The sequence below is a fragment of the Psittacula echo genome (assembly GCF_963264785.1).
Source record: "Psittacula echo genome assembly, chromosome: 2".
Taxonomy (NCBI): domain Eukaryota; kingdom Metazoa; phylum Chordata; class Aves; order Psittaciformes; family Psittacidae; genus Psittacula; species Psittacula echo.
Window position 1 is genome coordinate 29,071,270 of NC_137737.1, and position 26,264 is coordinate 29,097,533.

The following is a 26,264-nucleotide window of genomic DNA, read 5'->3' on the forward strand; positions in this document are numbered from 1 at the left end:
CCCCACGGCTCGCAGGAATGGTTTAACCCGCGACCAGCCCCTAGCAGGGCGGAGCTGCGGGAGGAAGTCGCCATGAGGAGTGGAGTGGGGGCGTGGGAGGGGTTTTGAAGGCCTGAGTCTCCGCCGTGACCCGTCCGAGCGCGCCTCGCAGGACTGCACCGCCCCGCCCCGGGTCCGCCTTACCGCCTGCGGCAGGCAGGGGGGCGCGATGGCTCCCCCCCGGAGAGGTGACCTGAGTCCAGAGGAGAAGGATTTGCTGGGAGTGATCGCTAGAGGTGAGCCGGGCCTTCGCTCCTCCGTGCCTGACTGCGGTAGTGATGTCCCGGTGGGCCCAGGCCGGCCGCCTTCATCTCCTCGTTGCTGTCTGGCGAGGTGGCTGCTGGCGGGTGCTGCCCCGTGTCGTAGCTCCTGCGGGCCTCGTGGAGGCCGGGTGGCCCCGCCGGTAGCACCCCTGCGGGCTTGTGGTGGCGGGCGCAGGGCAGCGCTGCGGCCCCTCGGCGGGGCGCTCTGGCCGTTACTGGCCGCGCCGTCGCGCGCCGCGGGGCTCCCTCAGGCCCGAGCCACGAGCACGGCGAGGCGCCTCTGGGCCTGTGGTAAGGGCCTGCCTTCCAGTACCCGGCCGTGGGCCTCGTCCCGCGGCTCTCCAGCCGGGAGCATGGCCGTTCGCCTGGCAGCGAGGGCGCTTCTCACGGCAGCCGAACGTGGGGCAGACCTGTGCCATCCAAGGGGGGCAAAGGGGGCCGCCTGCCTGGCGTGGAGGGGTGCGCAGTGCTGCACGGTTAGGGCTGGGGAAGCCCAGCTTGAGGTTGTTGACTGCCAAGGAACGCTTACATCTTTCTTACATGTATTTGTATTAGTAACGTACGTTGAAGTTTTATCTAATTATTTCTATTAATGTGTTCTGGAAAAAGATCTTTTCTTGGGGATAATGCAGTCCTTTAGCCTGTTACAGGTTTCCCTATGTGCTGTTGCCAGACCAGGATGTCCTAGCAGACAAAATGTTCTTAATTTAAGAGAACTTGAGCTTGTCCAGGGTATTCTACACCTCTTATCCCTAGCACTGTTTTTTTTGCTTGTCGTGTAGTGTTGCAGTTTCACCATATTCCGTGGTGCATATGCTTATTGCTGGGGGATTTTCTGTCACACTTGCTGTAACAGCTGGGTTTCACTGTCCAGCAACACAAATTTCACAGCCCTGTCTGAATAGCTACACTCCAAACTGTGTTTTGAAAATAGTGAGCTATGTTCCTTAGTTGGAGGTAAACTAAAAACACCTGATGTGCTTCATGCACTTCTATGTGTAGTTTTGAGGCAGTTGGAACCTATAAGATTTTATTTATAATTTTGGAGATTAACTCTCAATTATATTAAAATGCTTGTCTGTGTCAGAGATGAGCAAAGGACAATCAGCAATGAATGTACTGTGAGACAGAATTTCAAGGAGACCTTAGAGCAGCTTTCCAGTACCTAAAAAGGGCCTGCAGAAAAGCTGGAGAGGGACTTTTTACAAGGGCAGGTAGGAATAGGACAAGGAGGAATGGTTTTAAACTGACAGATTTAGATGAGATTTTAGGAAGAAGTTCTTCCCTGTGAGAGTGGTGAGGCACTGGAACAGGTTACCCAGAGAAGCTGTGACTGCCCTATCCCTGGCAGTGTTCAAGGCCAGGTTGGATGGGGCTTTGAGCAACCTGGTCTAGTGAAAGGTGTCTCTGCCTGTGGCAAGGGGCTGGAACTGGATGATCTTTAAGGTCCCTTCCAACCCAAACTATTATGTGATTTACTGGTGGTTAATCTACAAAGGTCTTGATTTTAATCAGGAATGGAACTGATCTTTTTCCTCTTGATTCTCATTTTATTCCTTTTCTCACACCACTTTTTCTCTCTTTATTCTCAATTTATTCCTTTTCTCACACCACTTTTTCTCTCTTTTTGTCTGTTTCTTTTACATGAAGGAAACACTGAGGAGGCTGGAAGGCTACTGGGCAGCAAGAATGTCCGTGTCAATTGCTTGGATGAGGTACCGTGAAACTGTACAGGCATTATGCTGGGTTTAGCAAGGAAAATACTAGGTCTGAAGGCCTTCGTATTGTTACATTATATTGTTATATAGACTGCTGGAAATCAGAATTATCCTGAAGGTACTTCCAGCCTGCAGCTGAATAATGAACCTTTGAAGAGCTCCTGCTTTTTTTTTTTTTTCCAAAGAAAGGTTAAATGTGGTTAATTGTTTTAAAGATTAATGTGACTTAAAGTACTACACTGGCAGTATTTTCTGTCAAGTTCAAGCATGAACTTGGGTGTTTGTAAGGGGAGATGAACACTGCAGGAAGACAGATGGGGGTGTTCTCTGACTTCTTGTCCCCTCCACCAAACTTCAGTTCCCTGTGCTTAGGCAGCAGCAGACAGCATGGGTAAACATACCCGTCTTCATCTAATGCTTGCATCTTATCACCCAAAGCCTTATCTTTGCAGAACCATAAACATAGTTGGAGAGTGAGCAGCTGAGTCAGAAGTGGAAAACAAGCTGTCTTTTGCAGAGGCTGATGTCATAGACATGTAGTATTTAAAGTGCTACCTGAAGATGGGAGGAAGTTTGTGGAGAAAGGAACCTTGTGTGATGTTCATGGCAGTCAGGTGAAATCATGGCAGTCAGGTGAAGTTCCCAACGACTGGAAAAAGGGAAATATAACCCGCATTTTCAAGACAGGGAAAATGGATGACCCAGGGAATTACAGACCAGTCACTCTCACCTCTGTGCCTGGCAAACTCTTGGAGCAGGTTCTCCTGGAAGGCATGCTAAGGTATATGAAAAACAAGGAGATGGTTGGTGACAGCCAGCATGGCTTCACTAAGGGGAAATCCTGCCTGACCAATTTGGTGGCCTTCTATGATGGGGCTACGGAACTGATGGACAGGGGCAGAGCAGTTGACGTCATCTACCTGGACTTGTGCAAAGCGTTCGACACTGTCCCACACGACATCCTTGTCTCTAAATTGGAGAGACATCAATTGGATGGGTGGACCACTCGGTGGATAAAGAACTGGCTGGATGGCCGCATGCAAAGAGTTGTGGTCAATGGCTCGATGTCTGGCTGGAGACCGGTAACGAGTGGTGTCCCTCAGGGATTGGTGTTGGGACCGGTCTTGTTCAACATCTTTGTCGGTGACATGGAGAGTGGGATTGAGTGCGCCCTCAGCAAGTTTGCCGATGACACCAAGCTGTGTGGTTCGGTTGATACGCCGGAGGGAAGGGATGCCATCCAGAGGGACTTCGACATGCTTGTGAGGTGGGTGGGCTGATGCCAACCTTATGAAGTTTAACCATGCCAGGTGCGAGGTCCTACACCTGGGTTGGAGCAATCCCAGGCACAGCTACAGGTTGGGCAAAGAAGAGATTCAGAGCAGCCCTGAGGAGAAGGACTTGGGGGTGTTGATCGATGAGAAAATGAACATGAGCCGGCTTCAGTGTGTGCTGGCAGCCCAGAAAGCCAACTGTATCCTGGGCTGCATCAGGAGGAGCGTGACCAGCAGGTCGAAGGAGGTGATCCTGCCCCTCTGCTCTCGTGAGACCTCACTTGGAGTATTGTATGCAGTTCTGGTGTCCTCAACATAAAAAGGACATGGAACTGTTGGAACAAGTCCAGAGGAGGGCCACGAGGATGATCAGGGGACTGGAGCACCTCCCGTACGAAGATAGGCTGAGAAAGTTGGGGCTGTTCAGCCTGGAGGAGAGAAGACTGCGTGGAGACCTCATAGCAGCCTTCCAGTATCTGAAGGGGGCCTACAAGGATGCTGGGGAGGGACTCTTCATTAGGGACTGTAGTGACAGGACGAGGGGTAACGGGTTCAAACTTAAACAGGGGAAGTTTAGATTGGATCTAAGGAAGAAATTCTTTACTGTGAGGATAGTGAGGCACTGGAATGGGTTGCCCAGGGAAGTTGTGAATGCTCCATCCTTGGCGGTGTTCAAGGCCAGGTTGGATGAGGCCTCGGGTGACATGATTTAGTGTGGGGTGTCCCTGCCCATGGCAGGGGGGTTGGAACTAGATGATCTTAAGGTCCTTTCCAACCCTAACTATTCTATGATTCTATGTTCATGTTTTCTAGAGGATGCAATATTAATATGAAGTGTAATATGGGAGCAGTTTGTTCACATTGTCATACTATAAGGCCCAAAATTGGACAAGGCCAAAATTACCACTTCATCTGGTTTGCTTTTTGGAACGTTGTTAGCCTTTCTTGTGCTGCCAACAGATTCATTTTCTGATTGTTCTTCAATACAGTTAGATACTTATACCTTAATTTCTAATGTATGAATTTCAACAAGCTTCTGACAAGCTAGTCAAACTAAGCTTACAGTAAACTTTAGGAGGGAACCTGAGATACAATATAAGTACGTTTGCAAGTGTGCTTTATTGTATGGACTGTAAAAGCTTTTCCTTTAGTGTAATTGCTGGACTAGTGCTGAATGACTGCACTCTTGATGAAGGATTAGTGCAACGTGCAGGATTACTGTTGAGAGGATATGGTTTATTAATAGAAACCCTAACCACGTTATGCCTCAGGCTGTTGTTAAAGAAGAAATTGAATTAATGATACTTGCCTAATGCTCACATCTGACTAAATAGACCCAAGGCACATAAGGTGTAATGGATTTCTTGCAGTCTCCTTTTATCCCCAAGAGGGGTCTGTAATGATGCATATTAAACAGGAAAGGGTTCAGATTTGTTTAGGAGTTTTAATCCATCAGTCATCTCACATCAACTTTTAGAATTTTTATGTTGTAAACCATTTTCCCTTTAATGCATTATTCTAATATCTAGATGCAAATAGAATGTGTGAAACCCCAGTTAAACATTAGCTTCATCTGTTTTTCAATGTTGCCACAGCTGGAGACTGCTTTGAATGCATCAGGTTTTATTTTCTTCCTCTGCTACTTTAGCAGCTTATACTGAAATTCACATTAGTGTTTATATTACTACTGTTACTTATTTTATTAATGTTAAGAAATGAGGAAACAGCTGAAAATTGAATGCTTGGATATTGAAATGGGAGCACAATTCAGTTGGGAACTAAAAACTCATTTCCTTCCTTCAAGTCCTTTTTACATGAGAGAATCCACAGAATGAGCACAGGTTGAATGTAATTCTTTATTCTAGCTGTAGTACAGCAAACATGCAGACACAATTTAATAATTTCCACAGGCTGGAGAATCCACAGCACCCAGAAGCAGGCTGTTCCATATTGCACTTCCTGATTTTAAACAGTAAACGCAAAGATGCCTTTTTAATTTTGGGGTTGATCCTGTATTTGAACTCCTTAGATCTGCCTCTTCTAGATTGAACACTACTGTCAATCAGCAATCTTTTCCTTACGTACCGTCAGACAAGGACCGGGTCACATTCTAACATCTTCCAAATGCACTGGCTATTTAAGAAACTTGCCTAAAGTTGTGTTTCTTCAGCAGCTGAGCTATAATCATGGCTCTTTTCCAAATCCTTTCCAGTTGTTTCAGTTTTTTCCTTCAAAACTGTAGGCATGAGCTGGGCACCGTATTTCAGCATTTCTTCTGCTGTTGTTATGTATCTAGAAAACAAAAAAGTATTTGCTTTTTCTGCCCATGTGCCCCTCTTCTAGTAGATTATAGATATCCAGCAGATACAGTCCTGCTTTTTCTCTAGCAGCCTTTCTGACCAAATCAGATTTTTGTCGTTGATGTTTCTTTGTGGCTTTAGGTAGTTGAAGAAAGGAAAGGTCTTTAGGCTTAATCTGTGTCTTCATGAAAACAAAGAAATAACATAGTACATAGCTCTTCCAAAAAGCTTGTCTGTAACAGTTTGACAGCTTTAAAACTTCAGGGGTATTTAAGCTCAGATGTCCTAAAATGGACATGTAGGTGGGCAATGGAAACGGATGCAAAACAAATGCAAATGTGTTTCATTTATAAATGCACACTGCATAGTTGGGTTTTTTCCTGTTTTAGATGGAGCACTAGCTAATTTGGAAACATAGTATGGAAGAACGTGTTCAGGAATTTTCTTTCGCCTGGGAGTACAGAGCTTGTAAATAGCATTGTGACTTCATGTGGGCGCTTTCCTGATTTTTAACTCCATCCGTTTGCAAGGTGAAGCTGAGATCTCTCAGATTATTGCAGAAGGGCAGTCTAGAGGAAGCATGTTTTTCTGTGGAAACTGGAAGTTTCCTTCAGTCCTGTTGGTGGTTGAGGTTGCAAAGGAGCACTGTACTGCTACAGTCCCATGTTTTCTGCAGATCTGGTAGAGAGACTTGACCTGAAAAGGCTTCATGTTTTTTCTGTAGTTAAAATAATTTTAGGGTCATTCATCATAATCTCACATATAGAACTATCATTTGGCATTAGCGCATTAGTTTTTTCCTCTAGTTTGGTAATTCAGCTGTTCACTTCTGCAACAAAATAAATCTTGTAGAAACAGTCCACTTCTATATGCTAATTACCGACCTGAATGCTTCCTGGGAATTGAAGCAGCAGCCTGCTTATTTGTGTATGAGATTTGTAGCTTTAACTGATACTCATTATGTTCAGTGGAGGGTTCTTCAGTTAATCTATCTTGCTACGCCAGTGTGGACTTCCTGTGGCAGCAGAAAATGCCCAGATCCTTAGTCTTTATGGAGGAGAAAGAATTCTATCTTTTGATTTATTTTTTTTTCTGTAGTATTCCAAAATACACAAGCCAAAGAAAATTCAACAGCTATTAAGCCTTATCTGGTTTCAATTCAGGTTGCTGACGGATGCAGACTTTAGCTTTTCATCACTGCAGATGAACAGAAGGATCATCAGATGAATCTAATGTATTACATATGTGAAGCCTACAGTTCAGGAATGATTATAAAGGAGAACTGTAGTTACGATTGGCACTCATTGAACAGTATTTCACATTATAATTAGTTCTTAGCTATAGCTGAAATGGTTTGTTCATGTATCTGCTTGCAGTAAGTTTGATAGGTAAGGGCAATCATACTCAAAATCTTTAAGGGTGACATTTCTAAAGGTTTTCATCCCATGAAAAGTCAATTCATGTATTTCTAGACGAGCAGCATTCAGTACCATTTCTTTTAAAAGTTAGAGACATTTTTACAATCCAGTTCCAAATGGCTACCTGAGCCAATCTTGATGAGTTGGTCTAATTTCAGTAGTGCTCTTCCTTTCAATTTAGAAGAGTTGATTTTGAAGACATACATAACTAGTGCAGTTAAGGAACACTTGTGCCACCTGCCCTTTTTTTTTATCATTTGTTTCCTTTTTAGTAACTTCCCAAGTATTGTCTCAAATAAAAGTCAGACCGACTGTGTTTAGTTGGAATTTCGTGAATGAGTAGAACTGATATAGTTGCCTGAATCTGAAGAATAAAACAAGGCACTTTCCATGTTAATATGGGGTTGGGTTCCTCATTGCAAAATGAGCCTGGAGATGTGAATGCATCAACATTGTCAGCATACAAGTGTCTACAGCAGTTTGTCAGTTAGGGGTTTTACGGCTCTTTCCTGCTTTATTTAGGTAGCTGGTAGTTACACATGCAGTGGCATGATGTACCCCAATACCTGCTGAGAGAGCTGTTGCAGTGTGATCCAGCCTATTAGGATGTGCCACATCTTGGCCAAGTTTCCATGGTTGAGAAGCACGATGAAGTGAGCACGAGAAGGGTAAAACACTGGGAATGGTGGGACGACTTGGATTCCTCTTTTCTCTTGTGTAACACAAGTCAGTGTGGCTATTTTAGTAAGGAATCAGAGGCATGTTATCCACAAAACAATGGCTTTTAAAAATACACATATATCATGCATGTTCTTACACAGTCAGTATGAGTGTTTAAATGCTTGCAACACAGTTTTTCTTCTGAATATGCACAGGTTACTGGCACGCAAGGAGGTCTCTGTATTTTTCTTTCTTTGTCCCAACTCTTGTACCCTGGCCGCCCTGCTCCTCAATTCCTCTGTTCAATGAAGGCAAAGAAACACTGTTGTTGAAAACTTTCTCTCTAGTCCCTAGACGGCAGAAGGTTGTATTTCCAGGTTATTCTCTTTTTAGAAATCAAATCTGTTTTTACTCATCCTGTGGAAGCACATCTCTCCCAGGTGCTGGAGTGAGATAGGCTGACCTGCTTGCTGGTTCTCCCATATCTGGTGGCAGAGTCCAGCCTGTCCCTGGTTCTGGTACTCCTCAGCCCCTCCTGCCTCCTTATGCATCCTTTTCTTCCCCTAAATCCAGTTGACTTAGCCCACTGAGCCTGTAGGGTGTGTGTGTTTGTTTGTTTGTTTGTTTTCTTCAGTTGGCTCCCCACCCATGGCAGCATTAGATCACCTTAGTTCTTGGAATCTCATCCCTCAGTCTGCTTCTGGTAGGTTTTCAGCACCAGGAACAGGGAATGGTGGTGTGTAATGGCTGGGCTGGCTGTGCCATGAGACATAGCCCCATTGTGCGAGGGAGTCCCTCCTGTTTGATGACCTAAAGAACTTAGTCAGGGGAGGTGACAAGTAACTTCTAGAGGTGCTGCAGACTATTATCCTTGTACAGTCAGACATACAGGGAATACTTACAGCCCTGCAGAAGGTGGGAATTGTTCGTTTTGCTCCTTGTAAACCACATACAATCCCTGCGAAGTAAACAAGAAACTGGGGTTGATTATTGTTTTGTCCCAGGGAACAAGGTTAAAAGACTGGATTTTTGGTCAAAAGAATGTTACATAGTAACTGCTAGAAAATTGATTCCTTATCCTATCTTCTGTGCTGGAACAATAATAATTTATTTAATCTCTATGCTTAATAAACTGTCTTCTAGTTTAGTCTTTTAAGTATGTTGTCTTGAAAATCAAATATCATCTGTCAGATGTGGTTTTTCTAATTGAAACAACTGGCATTCAAGATGTAACCAAACTTAAAATCATTGTTTTCTTAAAGGTCCTTCTCCAGTCAAAAATTTACAGCGTTCATCTCCCCTTACAGAAGTTCTTCTCTGCACTGCTAAAGGAGAGGAATCCATACTATGACTCCAGACTGGGATGGGTCCATAAAAATGGGATGGCTGTCAACGTAATGTAATGGAACATATAAATGTTAGGATAGAAACCCTTTACTTAACCTTTGTAGGACCACAAATGAAACCTAGCAAAACTAATTTTAAATCTGTTTTGTGTTTCTGAAGTGATCCCTTCAGGTCTTCTGTTTCTTTGATGGCAGCTTACATTGAAGTTTACCATAATATTTCAAGTTACTAAAATATAATGCATCAAGTAATAATTTTTTTATTGCTTTCAGTTAGGATGGGTAATAATGAAAATCTAGTACTTAAAAATTGTTATTATAGTTTTAAATTCCCTGATCTCCATCATCTTTAGGATGTTTTTTTATTATACTGTTAAATTTAACTCACTTGGGTTTTATTCTATCATAAATTGAAACAAGGAATATATTAAGGCTCAAACTGACAGTTGCATTATTTTAGAGTATCCCATTACCGTGTGTTTACAGATCTGCAGTAATGGTGTACCCAAGTGTATTCTTGCATACAGCCTGAACCTGCAAAAAAGGAAGAAAATGACATTTCTTTTTCCTTCAGGGACAAACTGAAGCACGCTCACTTGTTGGAGAATGTTCTTGGGCAATTACTGTGTCTTGGCTGATAACATGAATCCTGACTTGATGTTAAGTGAAAATAAGCAGCATATTGGAAAAAGCATACCAGATTCTTAAACAAGAATGTCATGCAGTTTCCTCAAACAGGAATGTTCTTCTCCCTGCCCTTTGAGAGGAGGGAGCCTGCACTTAACAATTCACCCTGCTTCTGAAAAATCTTCCCTAGGGTTTGCCCAGGTTTGCATTCTGATAAAAACTCATTGCCTCCCTTGCTGAAGCTAATGTTTTTTGCAATGGTGCCGTTTATCAAAAGCAAGGTTTGAGATGGAGTCATTGTTAAAGTCTAGGTAGAGCTGTGCATCTGTGCAAGGGCTTTCAGAGCTCTGGCTGATGTGGGATCACAAAGATGGATAAATGGGAGAGAGGATAGCACAATTACAGTAATCGTGACTAAAAATGAGCAACATGGGTTTCAGAAACTGTAAATCTTTGTAATGGCAAAAGCAGCAAGAGCCTATTGCAAATTTTCTTGTTGCTTATATAATGCAGAAGAGAAAAGAAATCATGTAGGAACAAAACAGTTCTCTAAACCAAGCTTTTTCCTGCTAACAGAAGCATTAGTTGTCTTTAACACACTAAAGGCTGGTGACAGATTGGCAGTAAATGGTTTTCATTTATTCAGCAGTGGTCTGTTTTCAAGTAGAGCACAGCACAGTCAGAGCAAATGATATGGAAATGGACAATCTACTGCATATTTTTAGTAACCATATATTTTCATGGAGATTTTGTTTCTAACAAATATTACATGAGGGTTTGGTAGTTATACTGAATATGTATGTACAAGTACATGTTATCAGTGGAATGAAGATCAAAAGATATAAATAGTTGTTTTATGTATGCTACTTTCTTTCTCTTTCGCTTGGCAGCATGGCATGACCCCTCTAATGCACGCAGCCTATAAAGGGAAAGTAGACATGTGCAGGTTGCTCTTGCGACATGGAGCTGATGTTAACTGCAATGAACACGAGCATGGATATACTGCCTTGATGTTTGCCGGACTTTCAGGTAATTTCTTATTGTACTTAGAACACTGATTTTTGAGACATTGATGGGCACAATTTGCCATAAATTAATAATATAAAGGAAAATTTTAACATGTTTTTATTATTCAGGTTTATGGTTACTTATGTGAAACATGCAAATATATCAAGAACAGCGGAGTCATCAGGAGAGTGGAATGGGAGAGCTACTCCTCAGGCTTGGGATCTTTTTTCATATAAAACTCAATTTTGTTCAGTGTTTTGAGGCATAGAGTCTGTCTGTACTTGTCCTTTTTGTTCCAGACCTCAAAATTCAGTCTCACATGCCAGTTTCTTGTGTAGCGGGATGCATTCTGTTGAATTATACGGTGTTACACTGAAAAAGATGTTGCACCAAACTGCCTTTTTTAGGAAGTAACTTTTAGTAATATTCGAGGCTTATCAAATCAATCCAGCATTTTACAAATTTTGCCTTTCTCCATTATTTTTGCAATTATCTTTTGGGCTTTTAAAAATGTGTTTAGAAAGTTTTAAAAAACATGTTTTGTCACATTAATTTTTTCTATTCCGTTCGTTTTTTTTCTTTTTTTTTTTTTTCCCATGATACTGCTTATAGCTGTGTATATCTTCTCCTGTCTCAGGTGGTGGTTTGCAGCTTTCCTTTTGCTGTTCTTTTTCCCCAGTGAAAGGAACAATTATTTCCTTCAGTGAGAAAAAGATGCTCCATAAAGAACATTGTTCCTTCTGGGAAAAAGATTAGATTTGGGAATATTAGGTTATTTTAAGTATCTTAAAATACTTCGCGGGTCCTGAAGGAGCTGGCGAATGAAGTTGCTAAGCCACTGTCCGTCATATTTAAAAAAATCGTGGTAGTCAGGTGAAGTTCCCGATGACTGGAAATATAACCCCCATTTTCAAGAAGGGAAAAATGGATAACCCAGGGAATTACAGACCAGTCACTCTCACCTCTGTGCCTGGCAGAGTCTTGGAGCAGATTCTCCTGGAGGGCATGCTAAGGCACATGAAAAACAAGCATGGCTTCACTAAGGGGAAATCCTGCCTGACCAATTTGGTGGCCTTCTATGATGGGGCTACGGAACTGATGGACAGGGGCAGAGCAGTTGACGTCATCTACCTGGACTTGTGCAAAGCGTTCGACACTGTCCCACACGACATCCTTGTCTCTAAATTGGAGAGACATCAATTGGATGGGTGGACCACTCGGTGGATAAAGAACTGGCTGGATGGCTGCACGCAAAGAGTTGTGGTCAATGGCTCGATGTCTGGCTGGAGACCGGTTAACGAGTGGTGTCCCTCAGGGATCGGTGTTGGGACCGGTCTTGTTCAACATCTTTGTCGGTGACATGGAGAGTGGGATTGAGTGCGCCCTCAGCAAGTTTGCCGATGACACCAAGCTGTGTGGTTCGGTTGATACGCCAGAGGGAAGGGATGCCATCCCTTGTGAGGTGGGCTGATGCCAACCCTATGAAGTTTAACCATGCCAAGTGCAAGGTCCTACACCTGGGTCGGAGCAATCCCAGGCACAGCTACAGGTTGGGCAGAGAAGCGATTCAGAGCAGCCCTGAGGAGAAGGACTTGGGGGTGTTGGTCGATGAGAAAATGAACATGAGCCGGCTTCAGTGTGTGCTGGCAGCCCAGAAAGCCAACTGTATCCTGGGCTGCATCAAGAGGAGCGTGACCAGCAGGTCGAAGGAGGTGATCCTGCCCCTCTGCTCTCGTGAGACCTCACTTGGAGTATTGTATGCAGTTCTGGTGTCCTCAGCATAAAAAGGACATGGAACTGTTGGAACAAGTCCAGAGGAGGGCCACGAGGATGATCAGGGGACTGGAGCACCTCCCATATGAAGATAGGCTGAGAAAGTTGGGGCTGTTCAGCCTGGAGAAGAGAAGGCTGCGTGGAGACCTCATAGCAGCCTTCCAGTATCTGAAGGGGGCCTACAAGGATGCTGGGGAGGGACTATTCATTAGGGACTGTAGTGACAGGACGAGGGGTAACGGGTTCAAACTTAAACAGGGGAAGTTTAGATTGGATCTAAGGAAGAAATTCTTTACTGTGAGGATAGTGAGGCACTGGAATGGGTTGCCCAGGGAAGTTGTGAATGCTCCATCCTTGGCGGTGTTCAAGGCCAGGTTGGATGAGGCCTCGGGTGACATGATTTAGTGTGGGGTGTCCCTGCCCATGGCAGGGGGGTTGGAACTAGATGATCTTCAGGTTCTTTCCAACCCTAACTATTCTATGATTCTATCTTTAGTAGACCAGGCACTTCTTCCCTAAAAAGAGGTTCTAGGGAAGTAAGATTTCTTAGCAGGTAGAGTTTAACCTCTTTCACCACCTTCATCAAAAATGTAAAAAAAGAAAGGCGTGTGTGTTTATGAGCCTTAACTGGCTCTTCAGATTGCTTTTCTGCTAAAGCTTTGGTAAAAAGATTGGGAAATTCCAGCATTCTGCGGTATTGAGCAATATCAGCAGATAGATGGGAACAAACTCTCAGAGATTATTAAATGACTGCAGCTTTGTGGAAAATGCTGGCTTTTTACAGTTTGCTCACAGCTGAGCTTTTAACCTGTCATCCCAGGTTTGAATGCTTCTGAAAGCTGACTTTTAAGTTCTGTTATCTGTGAGTGCAAAAGGAGCACTATACACTGACACAATGCCTTTGCTTTTCAATAAGAAGCATTCATTTCTATCCACCACCCCTTTCTTTTTTTTATATTCACTTTTTTGTATGTAGCATATGCACAAAACCTGATAAAGTAAGAATACCTTTGAAAGCAGAACTACACAGTGGTGACAAGTGTCCTTATTAGTCTCTGAAGGGCACCAATTAAGTCATCTAATTTTCCTATAAAATTTTAGCTTCATTTTACTTGGTATTTAGCCCAGTCTGAACACCCAGTTCCTGCTGTGGAGAAAGGAACAATCTGTTCTCTTCTCTATGCTCCTGATACATAATAGTACTGGATTTGTTTTTATTCTTAGAATAGCAAATGTTGTAGTTGAACTGTCGAGCTATATTAGTAGAATTTGCTTCTAATACTGCTATCTGGAGGGATCAAGCTCCTTGTAGTTACATGCTTATGATTCCCATAAGCTCCACAGGAAGCTGAATGTGCGTTACAGACAGCAGAGTTACACCCTGCCTGAATTTAGTTTTTACTTTGATTTGACCCTCTGAAGCCATAAATATGGAGGCTGCACTGTGCCTTTCTCTTAATCTGTTCTTAAAATAGTGACATTAAGGACATTTATTTCCCTCAGCATTATTCCTGGTCTTTAAGAAATAAACTTGTTTTTCTACAGCATAAAAAATTTCAAGTTCTTATTCCCCATATCTTCGCCCAAATTCAGGAAACAAAGAAATCACCTGGATGATGTTAGAGGCTGGAGCAGAGACTGATGTTGTCAACTCTGTGGGAAGGACAGCAGCTCAGATGGCTGCTTTTGTGGGTAAGATGAAAGTTGTCTTATTTCCTAATTTCCTGAAGAAGTAAAATGTTAAGATTCTGATGTTTTTTCTTGGAGGAGCTTTATTTAATGACCTGTTCTGAACTGAGTCAGTTGTGCAGCTTTTTTTACCACATTTTGTCCTATTCCCGTACTTTAGCTTCGTAAAAGCACAAATGATCTCATTTGTGGGAATGGATGTTGCCATTCTCCACGTGTGCAAGCTTTTTCAATGTCTTCACTTTCCAAACAGTAAGAGGAAGCTGGTGATATTGGAGGTATCTGAAACACAGTGCAGAGTGTGTAATGGGAGCTTCCTTTGTGGGAAGGAACGAAAGTAGCACAGTACTAGGAGTCAGGAACTCTGATCTGAGCTTTGCCACTAGCATGCAGTGAGCTATAGGAGAGTTGCCTCTGGCCCTTCCGTCTCTGCATTTGGAAGAGGAAGAAGGCTTGGAACCTGTTCTGAAATAGTACTTACTGACCTGAACTTGAGTAGAACAAGAGAAAGGTTCCAGTATGCTATGTGATCCTGGGCAAAAACATGCAACCCGGCTTTTTTCTGTTATGTTTCTTTTTCTTATCTTTTTTTCCTGAACACTTTTTACTTCTTTACCCACTTTGACAGTGCTAGGAGATTCCAGGATTAATTTTCCCAAATACACCACTTCTCTATTTCTAGCAAGGAGGTGTGATAAAATGCTAACAGAAGAAGTAGGGTCATTTTAATGACTCGCTTATCGCTGCTCAGATAACCTTCCAAAAAAAGCCGAAAAGGAGGACCTGTATTTTCACTTGAACACAACCTTCTCATATTGTTCAAACATCTGAGAACTCCCTTGTAAGTCCCTTGGGTATTCTGGATTCAAGAGCCCACTTTGCCATTTGGATTTATTTCCTTAAATAGGCAGTTAGTGCAGTTTCAATCTTACCTCATTCTGCTCTTTCAAAGAGGAGAAGATTGACGTAGCTCACTTGAGGTTCAAATAGCAAAACATTAACTATTCACTTGTATGTCAGAGAAGTCTGCTCCTATTAATTATTCTTTGGATTTGGAAAGTCTTTTCCAATGTGATGCTGAATTGAATTATTAGGTGAATGGGGAATGTTATAATTTCGGAGAACATAATTTTGGAGAATTCTTATATAAGATCTTGCATAAAATCTTAATGCATCAAGATAGAATAAATATTTTCGGGCATACTGAGATATGCTACTCTCTAAAAGTCTGAATGTTGGAATCCATTCCTGTTCTTTCTTATTCTCTGTCCAATCAACATTAATTCAGCTGTCTCTGTGTGGGAAGTGAGGATACTTCTTCCCCTGTCATTTGTCTTACACTATGCTCTATTAGCTTAGAACAGTCTCTTCTAAAATAGTGGAGGGTTTTAAATGCTGGGGTGTGGTTGTCTGTGTCATCTTCTACTGATTAATAGGATTAGGGCCAAGATAAATCAGTCAATTTAATGAATGTAGTACTGAACCAGAGAAGCTAAATTTTACTTTCCCTTTACCCAAGTAATCCATCATATTGTCAGATGTAGAAAACAAGAAGGGGGTGTAGCTTCTCTCATCTGGTTTTTATTTTCAATTTATTTTATTTTCATCACAGTCCTTGGGTTTTTGGTAAATTTTAGGCATATTCAGTTTTTATAATTTCTCCCACCTTAGGTTAATACACTCCTGTCTGTTTCAGGTTTGAAAAACTGCAAGCCTCAATACAAATGTCATTAATTTTTGAAAGTACAAAGTGGGGAGAACTCTTGAGAAAACGTTAACACCAGTATGAGACTACCGACATAGTATAACTTTGGGGAGGAATACCTGTTCTCTTAGATTTGGCTTACTAATGAAAGAGGATGCAGGAAGGGGACAGAGCTGTCAAAATGAAACTTCATGTAGTCATTCCCTGCTGGGAGTCCCTTACTGAACATAAAAGTTACATACAAAAGAATAGCAAGAGGTGCCCATTACCAGCGCAAAGCATATCACAGTAAGCTCCTTTGTGGGTAATTCTCACCTGTATTGCTTAGGTTAGATTTCAGTTTAGGTCTTCTTCTTTTTCATTTTTGTTTTGTTTTGGTTTTGTTATTATTTCATTGCACTAGTGATTTTTTTTTTTTTTTTTTTTTTTCTTGTGTGCCTTTAGGTCAACATGACTGTGTGACCGTCATCAACAACTTCTTTCCCCGTGAAAGGCTGGACTACTATACTAAACCACAAGGCTTAGATAAAGAACCAAAACTGCCAGTAAAACTAGCTGGGCCTCTACATAAAATTATTACTACTACTAACATGCATCCTGTTAAGGTGAAGTAATGTGTACATTGTACGTGTTTGTTGGTGTGGGAACTGTTTCTTTATGTCAGAAAGCATTCAGCTCCTCTGAGAGTCCAGCTGAGATCAAAAGCATCATCTGTTAATTCAGATGCTTCTGAAAATGAGAAAGAATTGGGCTCAACATTTAGACATGATTAGAAAATGAAGCTATTTCAGTGTTTATATACACCAGAATCTAACTAACGCCTACCGGAGAAATTCTTATTTTTTTTACATCAACAATCATAAATGGCTTTCTTTTTTGGCATTCTGTTTTTTTCCTGGCCCCACTTGAAGTGGAAACAAAACAATTTCCTATCTTAACAAATTTCATTGTTCTCTGAGTGCTTGTCTCAGCATGTATCTTCCTACCTTCATCACTGATTCACCATAGTAACATCTATTGCTGCTGCTGTTTCTGAAAGTATGGGCAAGAGACCTTTATTTTTACTTCCCAGCATATTTGCTGAAAACGTTGGTTTTTTTATGGTTTGTTCCTCCAGTGTAGTTCACAGAAATGAATTCACCTAAATTTAAAGCCAAGTTCCTTGGGCTTGCTATGCAAAGTTAGGAATTTGTCAACAGCTGTCAGCTAGGTATCTGCAGTACATACAAACAGTAATGCACTGGTGGCAGCTAGTTTAGGGAGTAGAGGATATAGTTTCCTCTTAAAATGGTTAGCTCAGTGCTTTACTAGTCTGCCTGAAGCGCTACAAGGTTATATGAGGTTGATGTGTTCTGCGAAACTGCTTAAATTGTACAAATCCAGTTTATTTTGGGTGTTCAGAAGGAATGAGATTTTAGGACAGTGGATGGTAATTTCTGTAACTATTTCTTTTGAAAAGGTTTTGATCAGGTTCTTAGTCTGAAAAAAATCCATATTTTTAGTGCCAGTTGTAATTTTAATTGTTTCTTGTATGGGAACTGTGATTTACAATACTCTAAATAATGGCTGAAAAAAGAAGGGGAAGACAGCGTAAAACAGAAGTAAGGGAATATTAGAAACTCTACTGAAATTTAGCTACAATGAGCTATATAACCTTTAATGCTAATGCACAAGCTTAAAAATACATTTCCTAATTGGATTCCATTTTCTTCCATCTTTCTCACAGATCGTGTTGCTGGTAAAAGAGAACCCTCTGTTGGCTGAAGTAGAAGCGCTGCAGAAATGTTACAGGGTTCTGGATCTAATTTGTGAGAAATGCATGAAGCAAAAAGACATGAATGAAGTACTTGCTATGAAAATGCACTACATCAGCTGTATCTTCCAGAAATGTCTCACATTTTTAAAAGAGCGAGAAGATAAACTAGATGGATTTATCAAAAGGTACACGTTTCTACAGAGGTCTGGAGACAGATGGGTGAACCAGCTTCACAGATAGCAGAAAATGACAACTGTGATAATAGATTGGATGTTTTGGATAAGGGATTTGCCAAGTGAATTTTGAAATGGTCCCAGCTGCAGTCACTTCAGGGTTGCACTGACTCCCTTTTTCCTGTCTGAGTGGCCTTGTCCTTTCCTGGGGTTACAAAGGAAACACTCCTAGAGTTTCAGCTACCTGCTGGAACTGGTTAGAGCTTGGCAATCGCACATACAGCATGAAGGGGCAGAGAGCAACATGTGGCGCAGAAAAACGCAGTGGTGGGCTTGAAGAAAGAAGAATTTTTTTTTTTTTTTTTTTTTTTTCCCCCCAAGAACTCTTAAGCAACCAAGAACTGCAAATCCCACTGGCTCTGAGTGAGACTTAAACACATCTTCAGTATCTACTCAGCTGCCAGCTGCCTGATCTTAAGTATCAAAGTAGTGGCCTGGCTTTTAGAAGGATCACGTTCCCCAGAGACTTCTGTGGATTTCTGCCTCATACTGAAGTTATGAAGTCAGCTTTCATGTACTGAGATCAAATAGTCATCAGTGATCCATATAGAAAGGTAGGAACCAACCAGATAAATAGAGAGGCATCAGGACTATAACACATTACTAAACATAAATAAAGCAGAATTTGTAGTTTTAAAGTATCATGCATTCTTCAGTGTTTATTTTTACAATGCTCCTTTTTAAACACAACAAAGCATTTTGCTATTTAGGTCACATGTAGGGTCTACCTGTAGATGATTATTTTTCTGTGTGTGGTTGAATCAGTAAGTAGTGGTTCCACAGCATACAATATGAAGTGGCTGAATTATTTTGCGTTATAATTCTTCTCTATAATTTGAAGGAGGGCAGAGTACAGCATGCTGTGTATTTGTTCTTGAGCATTTGCTCTGTGATTTCTTATTTGACTTTGGTTTTAAAAAATTTAGTCTGTTGAAAGGGAGAGATAAAGATGGTTTCCCTGTCTATCAAGAGAAGCTCATTCGAGAAAGTATCCGCAAGTTTCCTTACTGTGAAGCTACATTGCTGCAGCAGCTTGTGAGAAGTATTGCTCCTGTCGAAATGGTAAGTCTTTCCTATCAAGAGTACACTTTCTAAGCAACTTGCATAGTAAGTTCAGTTTAAGCTAAACCATCTTTCTGCTTCTCTCTTCTGCAGTGTATTATATTAAAAAAAGGTTTTTGATGTCCCTCAGGTCTGGCAAACTGTGATTTTATTTTACATATTGCACACAAGTGCTTTAAAATACTTCAGCTAGTAATTTTTTTCTTGTGCCCATCATGAATGCTTATATACCTCTGCTTGTAAAGAAAACTAAAACAATTTGTTTCTTGTCTCAGAGTTTTCTTTTCCTGCTCTGGGATGCCTATGCAGGTTTTCTTTGCGGATTGGCTTTTACAAATTGTACATTCAGACACAGATGAAACTCATTTTGCACTCTCTTTTTTCATAATGTCTACATTCAGTTTAAGATCTAATCATTTCCCAGATTTCACGTGTTCATTATTTTAGCATACCCAAAAAGCTGATAATACACAATGGTAGAAAAAGAAGAAACATTCTGGGAAGCTTCTTTTATCAAGGGATGCAATATACAAGATGATGCAACGTAGAGCAAAATTTGTATCTAAATTAGGAAATCAAAATTACATGTAAAAAATATCCCACTTCAGTTTTTCTCATATGCCTTTGCTAACACTTCATTATAGTGTTATTAATTACATCATAACAAGTCTTACGCAAGAGTTACTGATCTTTTTTAAGAATGTTCTTTCTGGTCTCTGAGAGCTTGATGTTATATGCACTAACACTGGGGAAGTGGAACAGTTTTGTGACTTGTGTGGATTATGCTGAGTGAATTAAAAATAGCCTCCATCTTAAGTGGCTCCAAGTTGACTCAAATATCCTGAGGCTTAATGCAATCCCTACTGTTTGCCTAAGCCAGAAAAATAAACACAGTGTGAAAACATAAGCCATCATGATGCATTAAGGCTTGCTTTAAAGTAACCATTTTCTTTCCTGTCCCCTTTTTTTTCTTAGAGGAGTTTGTAGTCTTTTCTGCCTTTAAAGAAATACAGTTTGTTACATGGGGTTTCTGTCTGTAATACGGAAGGGCAAAGGAGAAGATGCTGTAAATTATCTGTCTGGAAACATTAGACATCCAGTTTGGCATGCAGTTACTTGGATTCACTCTGGGCATCTCAGCATTGATGTAGTGATTTAGGCTTTCAACTAAAGGAGAAGATGCTGTAATTTATCTGTCTGGAAGCGTCAGACATCCAGTTTGGCATGCAGTTACTTGGATTCACTCTGGGTATCTCAGCATTGATGTAGTGGTTATATGATCATGCATATTCCATGGTAATCTAACAGTTTAAGGATTTACTTGGAGCTGGAGCAACTTGCCATTTTTTTTCCTGTAGCGTGTACATCATTGCCTACAAAGTTAGCCTTTATTTATGGTTACCAGTAAAATACACTAAACTTTACTGCTTGTATTGCATGGGGAAAATACTGCAAATAGCATCTAAATACTAATATGAAAGTAGTTCTTTTGATGATTTCAAGTTCTGACCATTTGGTCTGTCACATCTGAGTACAACAGTGAATAGTTGTATATACACAATACAGTCGTGTATATAGTTGTCTATACACAACATACATGTGTGCCAGCAGAGACGTTCATCTGCAAAAACCTGCTGTATGTGATCTACCAGCAGGTGACAGTGCGTGAAGAACACTGAGTTCATGAATAGTTTTTCTCTTGCGTGTCCACCTATGACAGTCTTGTTTTTTAATCTCATTTCCACCTCTTGTGTGTTACCTTTCAGGGTTCTGATCCTACTGCTTTCTCTGTACTTACACAAGCTATTACTGGCCAAGTGGGATTTGTGGATGCTGAATTCTGTACAACTTGTGGGGGAAAGGGAGCAAACAAAAGATGTTCAGTATGTAAAATGGTAAGAATCCATAGTTACAATGAATCACATAAAATAGTGCCACTGAGGTGCTGAGGATTTCAAATGCTTCGCTCTTTAAGGTGTAGACTTTCAGTGCAGGCATACATACCGTTCCCTGTAAGTGTGCAAGCCAGCTACTTCTGGGAGAGGTGCCTGAAATTCACTAGAAGGAGTACTTGGATTTCCAAGTGTTCGTGTTTAGAATGAAGAATGAGTAAAATTTCTGTACATTCGGAGTTAACAAAACAAACTATTCTTTATAGATCTGTATGTAGGTTAGAATCACTCCATGTAGCCTTAGAAATTGCTTAAAAATACCATTAAGTACTATACATGGAGAGATCTAACTTGGTACACTAAGAGATGCAAGACTATTGTACATTCGATTTAGTACATGAAGATGAATTGATAGCTCTGGTATATTTCAGGTGATGTACTGTGACCAGAACTGCCAGAAAATACACTGGTTTACTCACAAAAAAGTCTGCAAGACCCTGAAGGAAATTCACGAGAAGCAAGAACTGGAAGCTGCCAAAGAAAAAAGGAAACTAGAAAAAAGGCAAAAGAAAGGTGAGGATATACAGTTTGTTTGCTGAAACCACAATTAAGTACTTCTGAAGGTGCCTGGGCCCCCAGTTAGGCTCTTCCCTCCTTCTTTTCCGAACTGCTAGCACAGTGCACAGCACACAGCCCCTGCTTAGCAGAATCAGGGCAAAAAGTTAACTATTCTTTTTCTCTGAAAGTGTTGCTTGAAAAGTAAAGGTGCAGTCAGGAGCTGATCCTGTTCCATGCAGTCAGGTTATAAATTGTAGGATGACTCACTTCAGAGTTCACTGTGGTCAACCGTTCATGTGCAAAAAATGTCTTCAGTCTGTTATATGCAGAAATGCTTCCTACATGATCATACATGCCTGTCTTTTTAAAAGAAAAACAACCCTTACCTGTACTCCATGTTTCGGCCATTCTGCGAACAGTGTGAATAAAACATGTTTGAATTGAAAAGCTAAAATAACTGTAGTGTCCTACTCTGCTCCTCTGTATATTCACAAGTAGTATAGCAAAACTGAAGATAAATTAATGAAAGCTTTGCATATGGTCATTTTCAGAGTAATCTTCCACCAGCTTAAACAGAGCTCTGTCTGTCTGAGGTCTTTTTTGATGAAGCCTGGTTAAATTAGTCACTTTTGTAGTTGATCCTAAGCTTCCTAGAATTCATTATTCTTCAGTAATAAAAATGTTTGCTTGCATGTGAGTTCAGTGTTTAGTGATAATGCAATTTCTCTTTTGTTTAGATGAAGTGCAACTAGTGGAGGATAGTTCTACAAGTGAAGAACAGACAGACCCTGGTCCAGATGCTACCAAAGCAGATGCAAATCACGCTACTGACCAAGCAGAAGAACCTGAATTTACCAAAGAGATGGAGGCACCAGCCCTGCCCCCTGAAAGCCCACTGGAAAGTGAGACTGACTTAGCTGACATTGCCCTTCAGAAGATTCAAGGTTCTGAGGAGTAAGAAGAGAGCAAGAAGGGATTTAAAAGTTCTGGCTGTGACCCTGTACTACAGGGTCCAAAGGAATTTGTTATGCTGCCCATGTCTGAGTTCTTACAGCATGGCTTACACAGGACTCCCTTTGCAAGACAACATGTCTCATCATGAGGTGAAATACTGGCTCATTTCTCTATAAATACGTCAGGCTCTGTTGTAGATTGTCAAAATAGGTATTTATTATCTGATAAAAATTAGAGTGGCATAGACCTACCCTGTGTGTATACCAACAGTAAGCATAGTAAAATTCTATGAGTATCTGTGGTTAATCAACCACTTAGTGGAAAAAAAAAAAAGCATTTGATTTGGATTATTCATGTTTTCAGACACTAAAATTTATTTTAATTGTAATTTAAATATTTTTTCTCAAAGTACACAGAACTTCACTTCAAAGTATCGGGAAGCCAATTGTTAAATTTCTTTTTTACACCACTTCATGAAGCTTTATCTGAAGGATTCAGTAGCAGTTCAGTTTCTGAAGAGGCTCATCTGAATTCCTAACTTTTCATGACTTTAAATATTTTTGACTAGTGAGTGCACAACTAGTAGTGTCCATTTGGGGGCAAATTTATTAAATGGCAATGCTGTTTCAGGTATCTCAAGCTGACTGTGAAATATGTGTTTCAACAGAATTATTTCACTAGTGGCTTGGTCAAAAATATTCCAGGTTTATTAAAGTCTAATGAAGGGAAGACCAGAATGACTTAAAGTGTTTTGACTGACAAGAGTCATGGCTTCTAAGTCTCAGCTTTCAGATAAAGATGCCTTAGAGCACACTGGAATTGTTGCTTATGAATTGTTTCATAAATACAAAAGATGCTTAATATTAGTATTTAATAATGTTCATGCTGAACCTGGTCTTAGTGAATTACATGGAAAATTCATGTGTGCATCGGTACAACCAGAACTGATTTCACTTAGGCTTTCAACTAAATACTGCTTCTAGAAAATAGCTTCCCCTAACTGTGCTGTTTTCACTCAAATTTCTGCCATGAAATCAGTGGGAATGCCACAACTGAAAGTACCGCTTCCTGCATAAGCATGGCAAAATTTGAGATTCTCTGATTGTTGGATGAGTAACTGGTATTTTGAACATGGCAGTATCCTTGAACTTACAGGAATAAGGGCCGTCCTTAAAGCAGAGAAAAAATGTTATTAATTTTGTACTGTTTAATATATTGAAAACTGTGAGAGTGAGGATACATAAGTGCACCTGTGCAGGGAATGTACCTGTGTTTTAATTTCAAGGATTAGAAAATTGTGAATAATAAAGGGAAAGTTTTTAAAAGAAGGGAGCTATGTGGCAGTTCTGTTCACCTGTAACACCTGCTGGGACATACAGTGACATTCTCCTTGGTCACACATTGGCCTCCTGTAGCTTGGGTGTACAAGTTTCATTTCATGATGGTTGGCAAGCAGGAGATGCATGCCTGGAACTTAGATATGGAGTCATGATGTAGTCACCATCCACTCTTGGGTCTGGGAATGCAGAAGGCCAGAGCATCTGGGGCTCACAGGGGTGTGTTGCTCTTCAAGGTTTCTCTGAAATGCCAGCCCTTTAGCACTGTGGTAAAACCCACAGCACTAATCCTGCTTTCATTCTGCCAGCCAGTGGTTCTTGGTAAAGAAGAAAAGCCCAAGTGACAGGAGAAAGTATGAACACTCAAAGTAGGCGTGAAGTGTGTTTATTTAGTTGCATTTGTTCTCATCTGAACTTGCAATGGCAGAGGCTTGGAATGGCAGAATGACGTATGTCCCTCTTTGCAGTGAATCTCAGAGCAATTGCAATCCAGGTTGGAGTCCTGGTGTGCATCCACACTCCAGAGCTACCTGTGCTTTCCTCAGCTTGAGCTGGTAACAGCTCTTCTGTTGGAGGGTTGTGGTTGACAGGTCCTGCACAAGCATGGGTGGATGACTGGCTCTGGAATAATCATGTATTGGATGAGACATATCATGACAGGGAACTGAAGGTAGAATGAATGTTCACATGCAGGGTACTTTTTTGAATTGCCGAGGTGAGTAGCTCGAGAGAGGATGCCTTCAACACCGGAGCGGGGAGGAGATCAGCGTCCAGGAGCCTCTACTCAGAGCGGCCAGAGCCAGCGAGGGAGCCTCAGGTCCTCAACAGGACTTGCCCAGGAGCCGGCAGCTCAGCTGACGCGAGCAGCTGACTCACAGGGGGCGGGGCCAGGAGGAGCGGCACCAGCTCTGACTGGTTAAAAACCTGCCCTGGGACCGCGAGCGACTGAGAGCGCAGCGAACAGAGCGGGTCGAGGCAGTTCGCGCCGGCAGGCAAGCGGGATGGTGAGTACTCGCCGTATGACTGGGGCCCGGTCTGGGAGCTCTGCTCTGGCTGCCCCGGCGGTGGCCAGCGTAGGCACCCAGACAGAGCCGATGAGAGGGGAGGCTGCAGTGCAATGCTCAGAGTGTAGAGAGTGCCTGTACTGGTCTTGTGAGGGAACGGTGCACAGTGGGCAGGGCTGCACTCTGTGCTCCCTGGTGGAGGTCCTCCTGCAGCAGGTGGCTGAGCTGCGGGATGCTGTTAATAGGCTGCAAGATGTCGCGGAAGCTGAGAGGAAGCAGGACTGCTTGCTCCAGGCCCAAACTGTGCAGGGGCCTCAAGCATCCCCTGCAGCTCATGGAGGAGAGGAGGAGTCCGTTAACCCAGGAAGCCAAGAAATAGTAACAACAAACAAACAACAAAAAAAAGAGGAAGAGGACAATTAAAAGCAAGGGGCTTCCTCCTAAATCTGTTGTCCCCACCCAGAACTGCTTTGCTGTCCTGCAGGGGGCTAAGAAGGAAGGGCACTTGCACCAGAAACAACCAGCTGGTGCGCCGGTAAAGAAGATCACTACTGGTGCTGCCAGGAAAAAGCTGTGGGTCATAGTGGTAGGGGACTCTACTTTGAAAGGGACAGAAGCACTCATCTGTCGGCCTGACCCGGTCTCAAGGGAGGTGTGTTGCCTACCTGGGGCACGGATCAGGGATGTTGCAGAGAGGCTGCCTGCTCTAGTGAGTCCCACGGACTATTACCCACTTCTGGTGATCCATGAGGGTGCTAGTGATGTAGACAGAAGTAGCCTGGAGAACATAAAGAAGGACTACAGAGCCCTGGGAGAGGTGGTTAGGGGCTCTGGAGCTCAGATTGTCTTTTCATCAATTCTCCAGGATACAGGGGGGGACCTTAAAAAAGCTAGGAGGATTGGCCAGGTTAACAAATGGTTAAATGGGTGGTGTCATAGTCAGGGGTTTGGGTGTTTTGAATACGGGACCCAAGTTAATAGGCCAGGTCTACTGGGGGCTGGTGGAGCTGCTCTGACAAAGAAGAGGAAGAGAGGTTTTGGTAGGAGGCTTGCCAGGCTGGTCAAGGTTTCTTTAAACTAGATGTGTTGGGGGAGGGGGGCATCGTTCCATCCCAACACACCCAGTCAGCTGCCAGCACCTACAATAAATGCTCGGAGCGATGCAGAGATATTCCAGCTGCTCCAGCCAATGAGCCGGCTTCATTTGGAGCTCGGCTCAGATGCCTCTATACAAACGCCCATAGCATGGGAAACAAACAAGAGGAATTAGAGATGTGTGCACGACTACGGGAGTATGATATAGCAGGCATCACAGAAACATGGTGGGATGGCTCCTATGACTGGAGTGTTGGAATGGAAGGTTACAGGCTCTATAGAAAAGACAGGCCTGGCAGGCGGGGAGGGGGAGTTGCTATTTATGTTAGGGATAGGCTGGAGAGTATGGAATTCTGTCTGGGGACAGGTGAGCAGTCGACAGAGAGTTTGTGGGTCAGGGTTAAAGGGAGAGCAACGATGGGAGACCTTATTGTGGGGATCTGTTACAGGCCGCCTGATCAAGAGGAATCTGTGGATGAAGTGCTCTATAGGCAGATAGGAACAGCCTCACGCTCACAGGCCCTTGTTCTCATGGGAGACTTCAACCACCCTG

The 26,264-nt window shown here is 42.2% G+C and overlaps 1 protein-coding gene across 3 annotated transcripts; it reads left to right on the forward strand.

Annotated features, from left to right (window-relative positions):
* ANKMY2 (ankyrin repeat and MYND domain containing 2) lies at positions 1-26,264 on the forward strand. Of its 3 annotated transcripts, XR_013958935.1 has the most exons (12): positions 1-275; positions 1,953-2,017; positions 10,536-10,674; positions 14,020-14,118; positions 16,265-16,425; positions 17,547-17,761; positions 18,736-18,871; positions 20,638-20,766; positions 21,195-21,336; positions 22,059-22,424; positions 24,306-24,616; positions 26,161-26,264. XR_013958935.1 is itself a non-coding variant. In XM_080639508.1 (10 exons), exons 1-10 carry the CDS (start codon positions 209-211, stop codon positions 22,277-22,279), a joined length of 1,374 nt encoding a protein of 457 aa, XP_080495634.1. In that variant the 5' UTR covers positions 1-208; the 3' UTR covers positions 22,280-23,580. The 3 variants fall into 3 exon arrangements, 2 of the variants coding, with proteins under 2 accessions (XP_080495634.1, XP_080495635.1); XM_080639508.1 differs by lacking the exons at positions 24,306-24,616; positions 26,161-26,264 and having other exon boundaries at positions 22,059-23,580; XM_080639509.1 differs by lacking the exons at positions 1-275; positions 1,953-2,017; positions 24,306-24,616; positions 26,161-26,264 and adding an exon at positions 9,529-9,846 and having other exon boundaries at positions 22,059-23,580.

Coding starts and splice junctions, on each gene's coding strand:
- ANKMY2 (XM_080639508.1), top strand. CDS start 209: ATGGCTCCCCCCCGGAGAGGTGACCTGAGTCCAGAGGAGAAGGATTTG. Junction 16,426..17,546: donor CTAACATGCATCCTGTTAAG/GTGAAGTAATGT, acceptor TCTTTCTCACAG/ATCGTGTTGCTGGTAAAAGA. Junction 17,762..18,735: donor CTAGATGGATTTATCAAAAG/GTACACGTTTCT, acceptor TAAAAAATTTAG/TCTGTTGAAAGGGAGAGATA.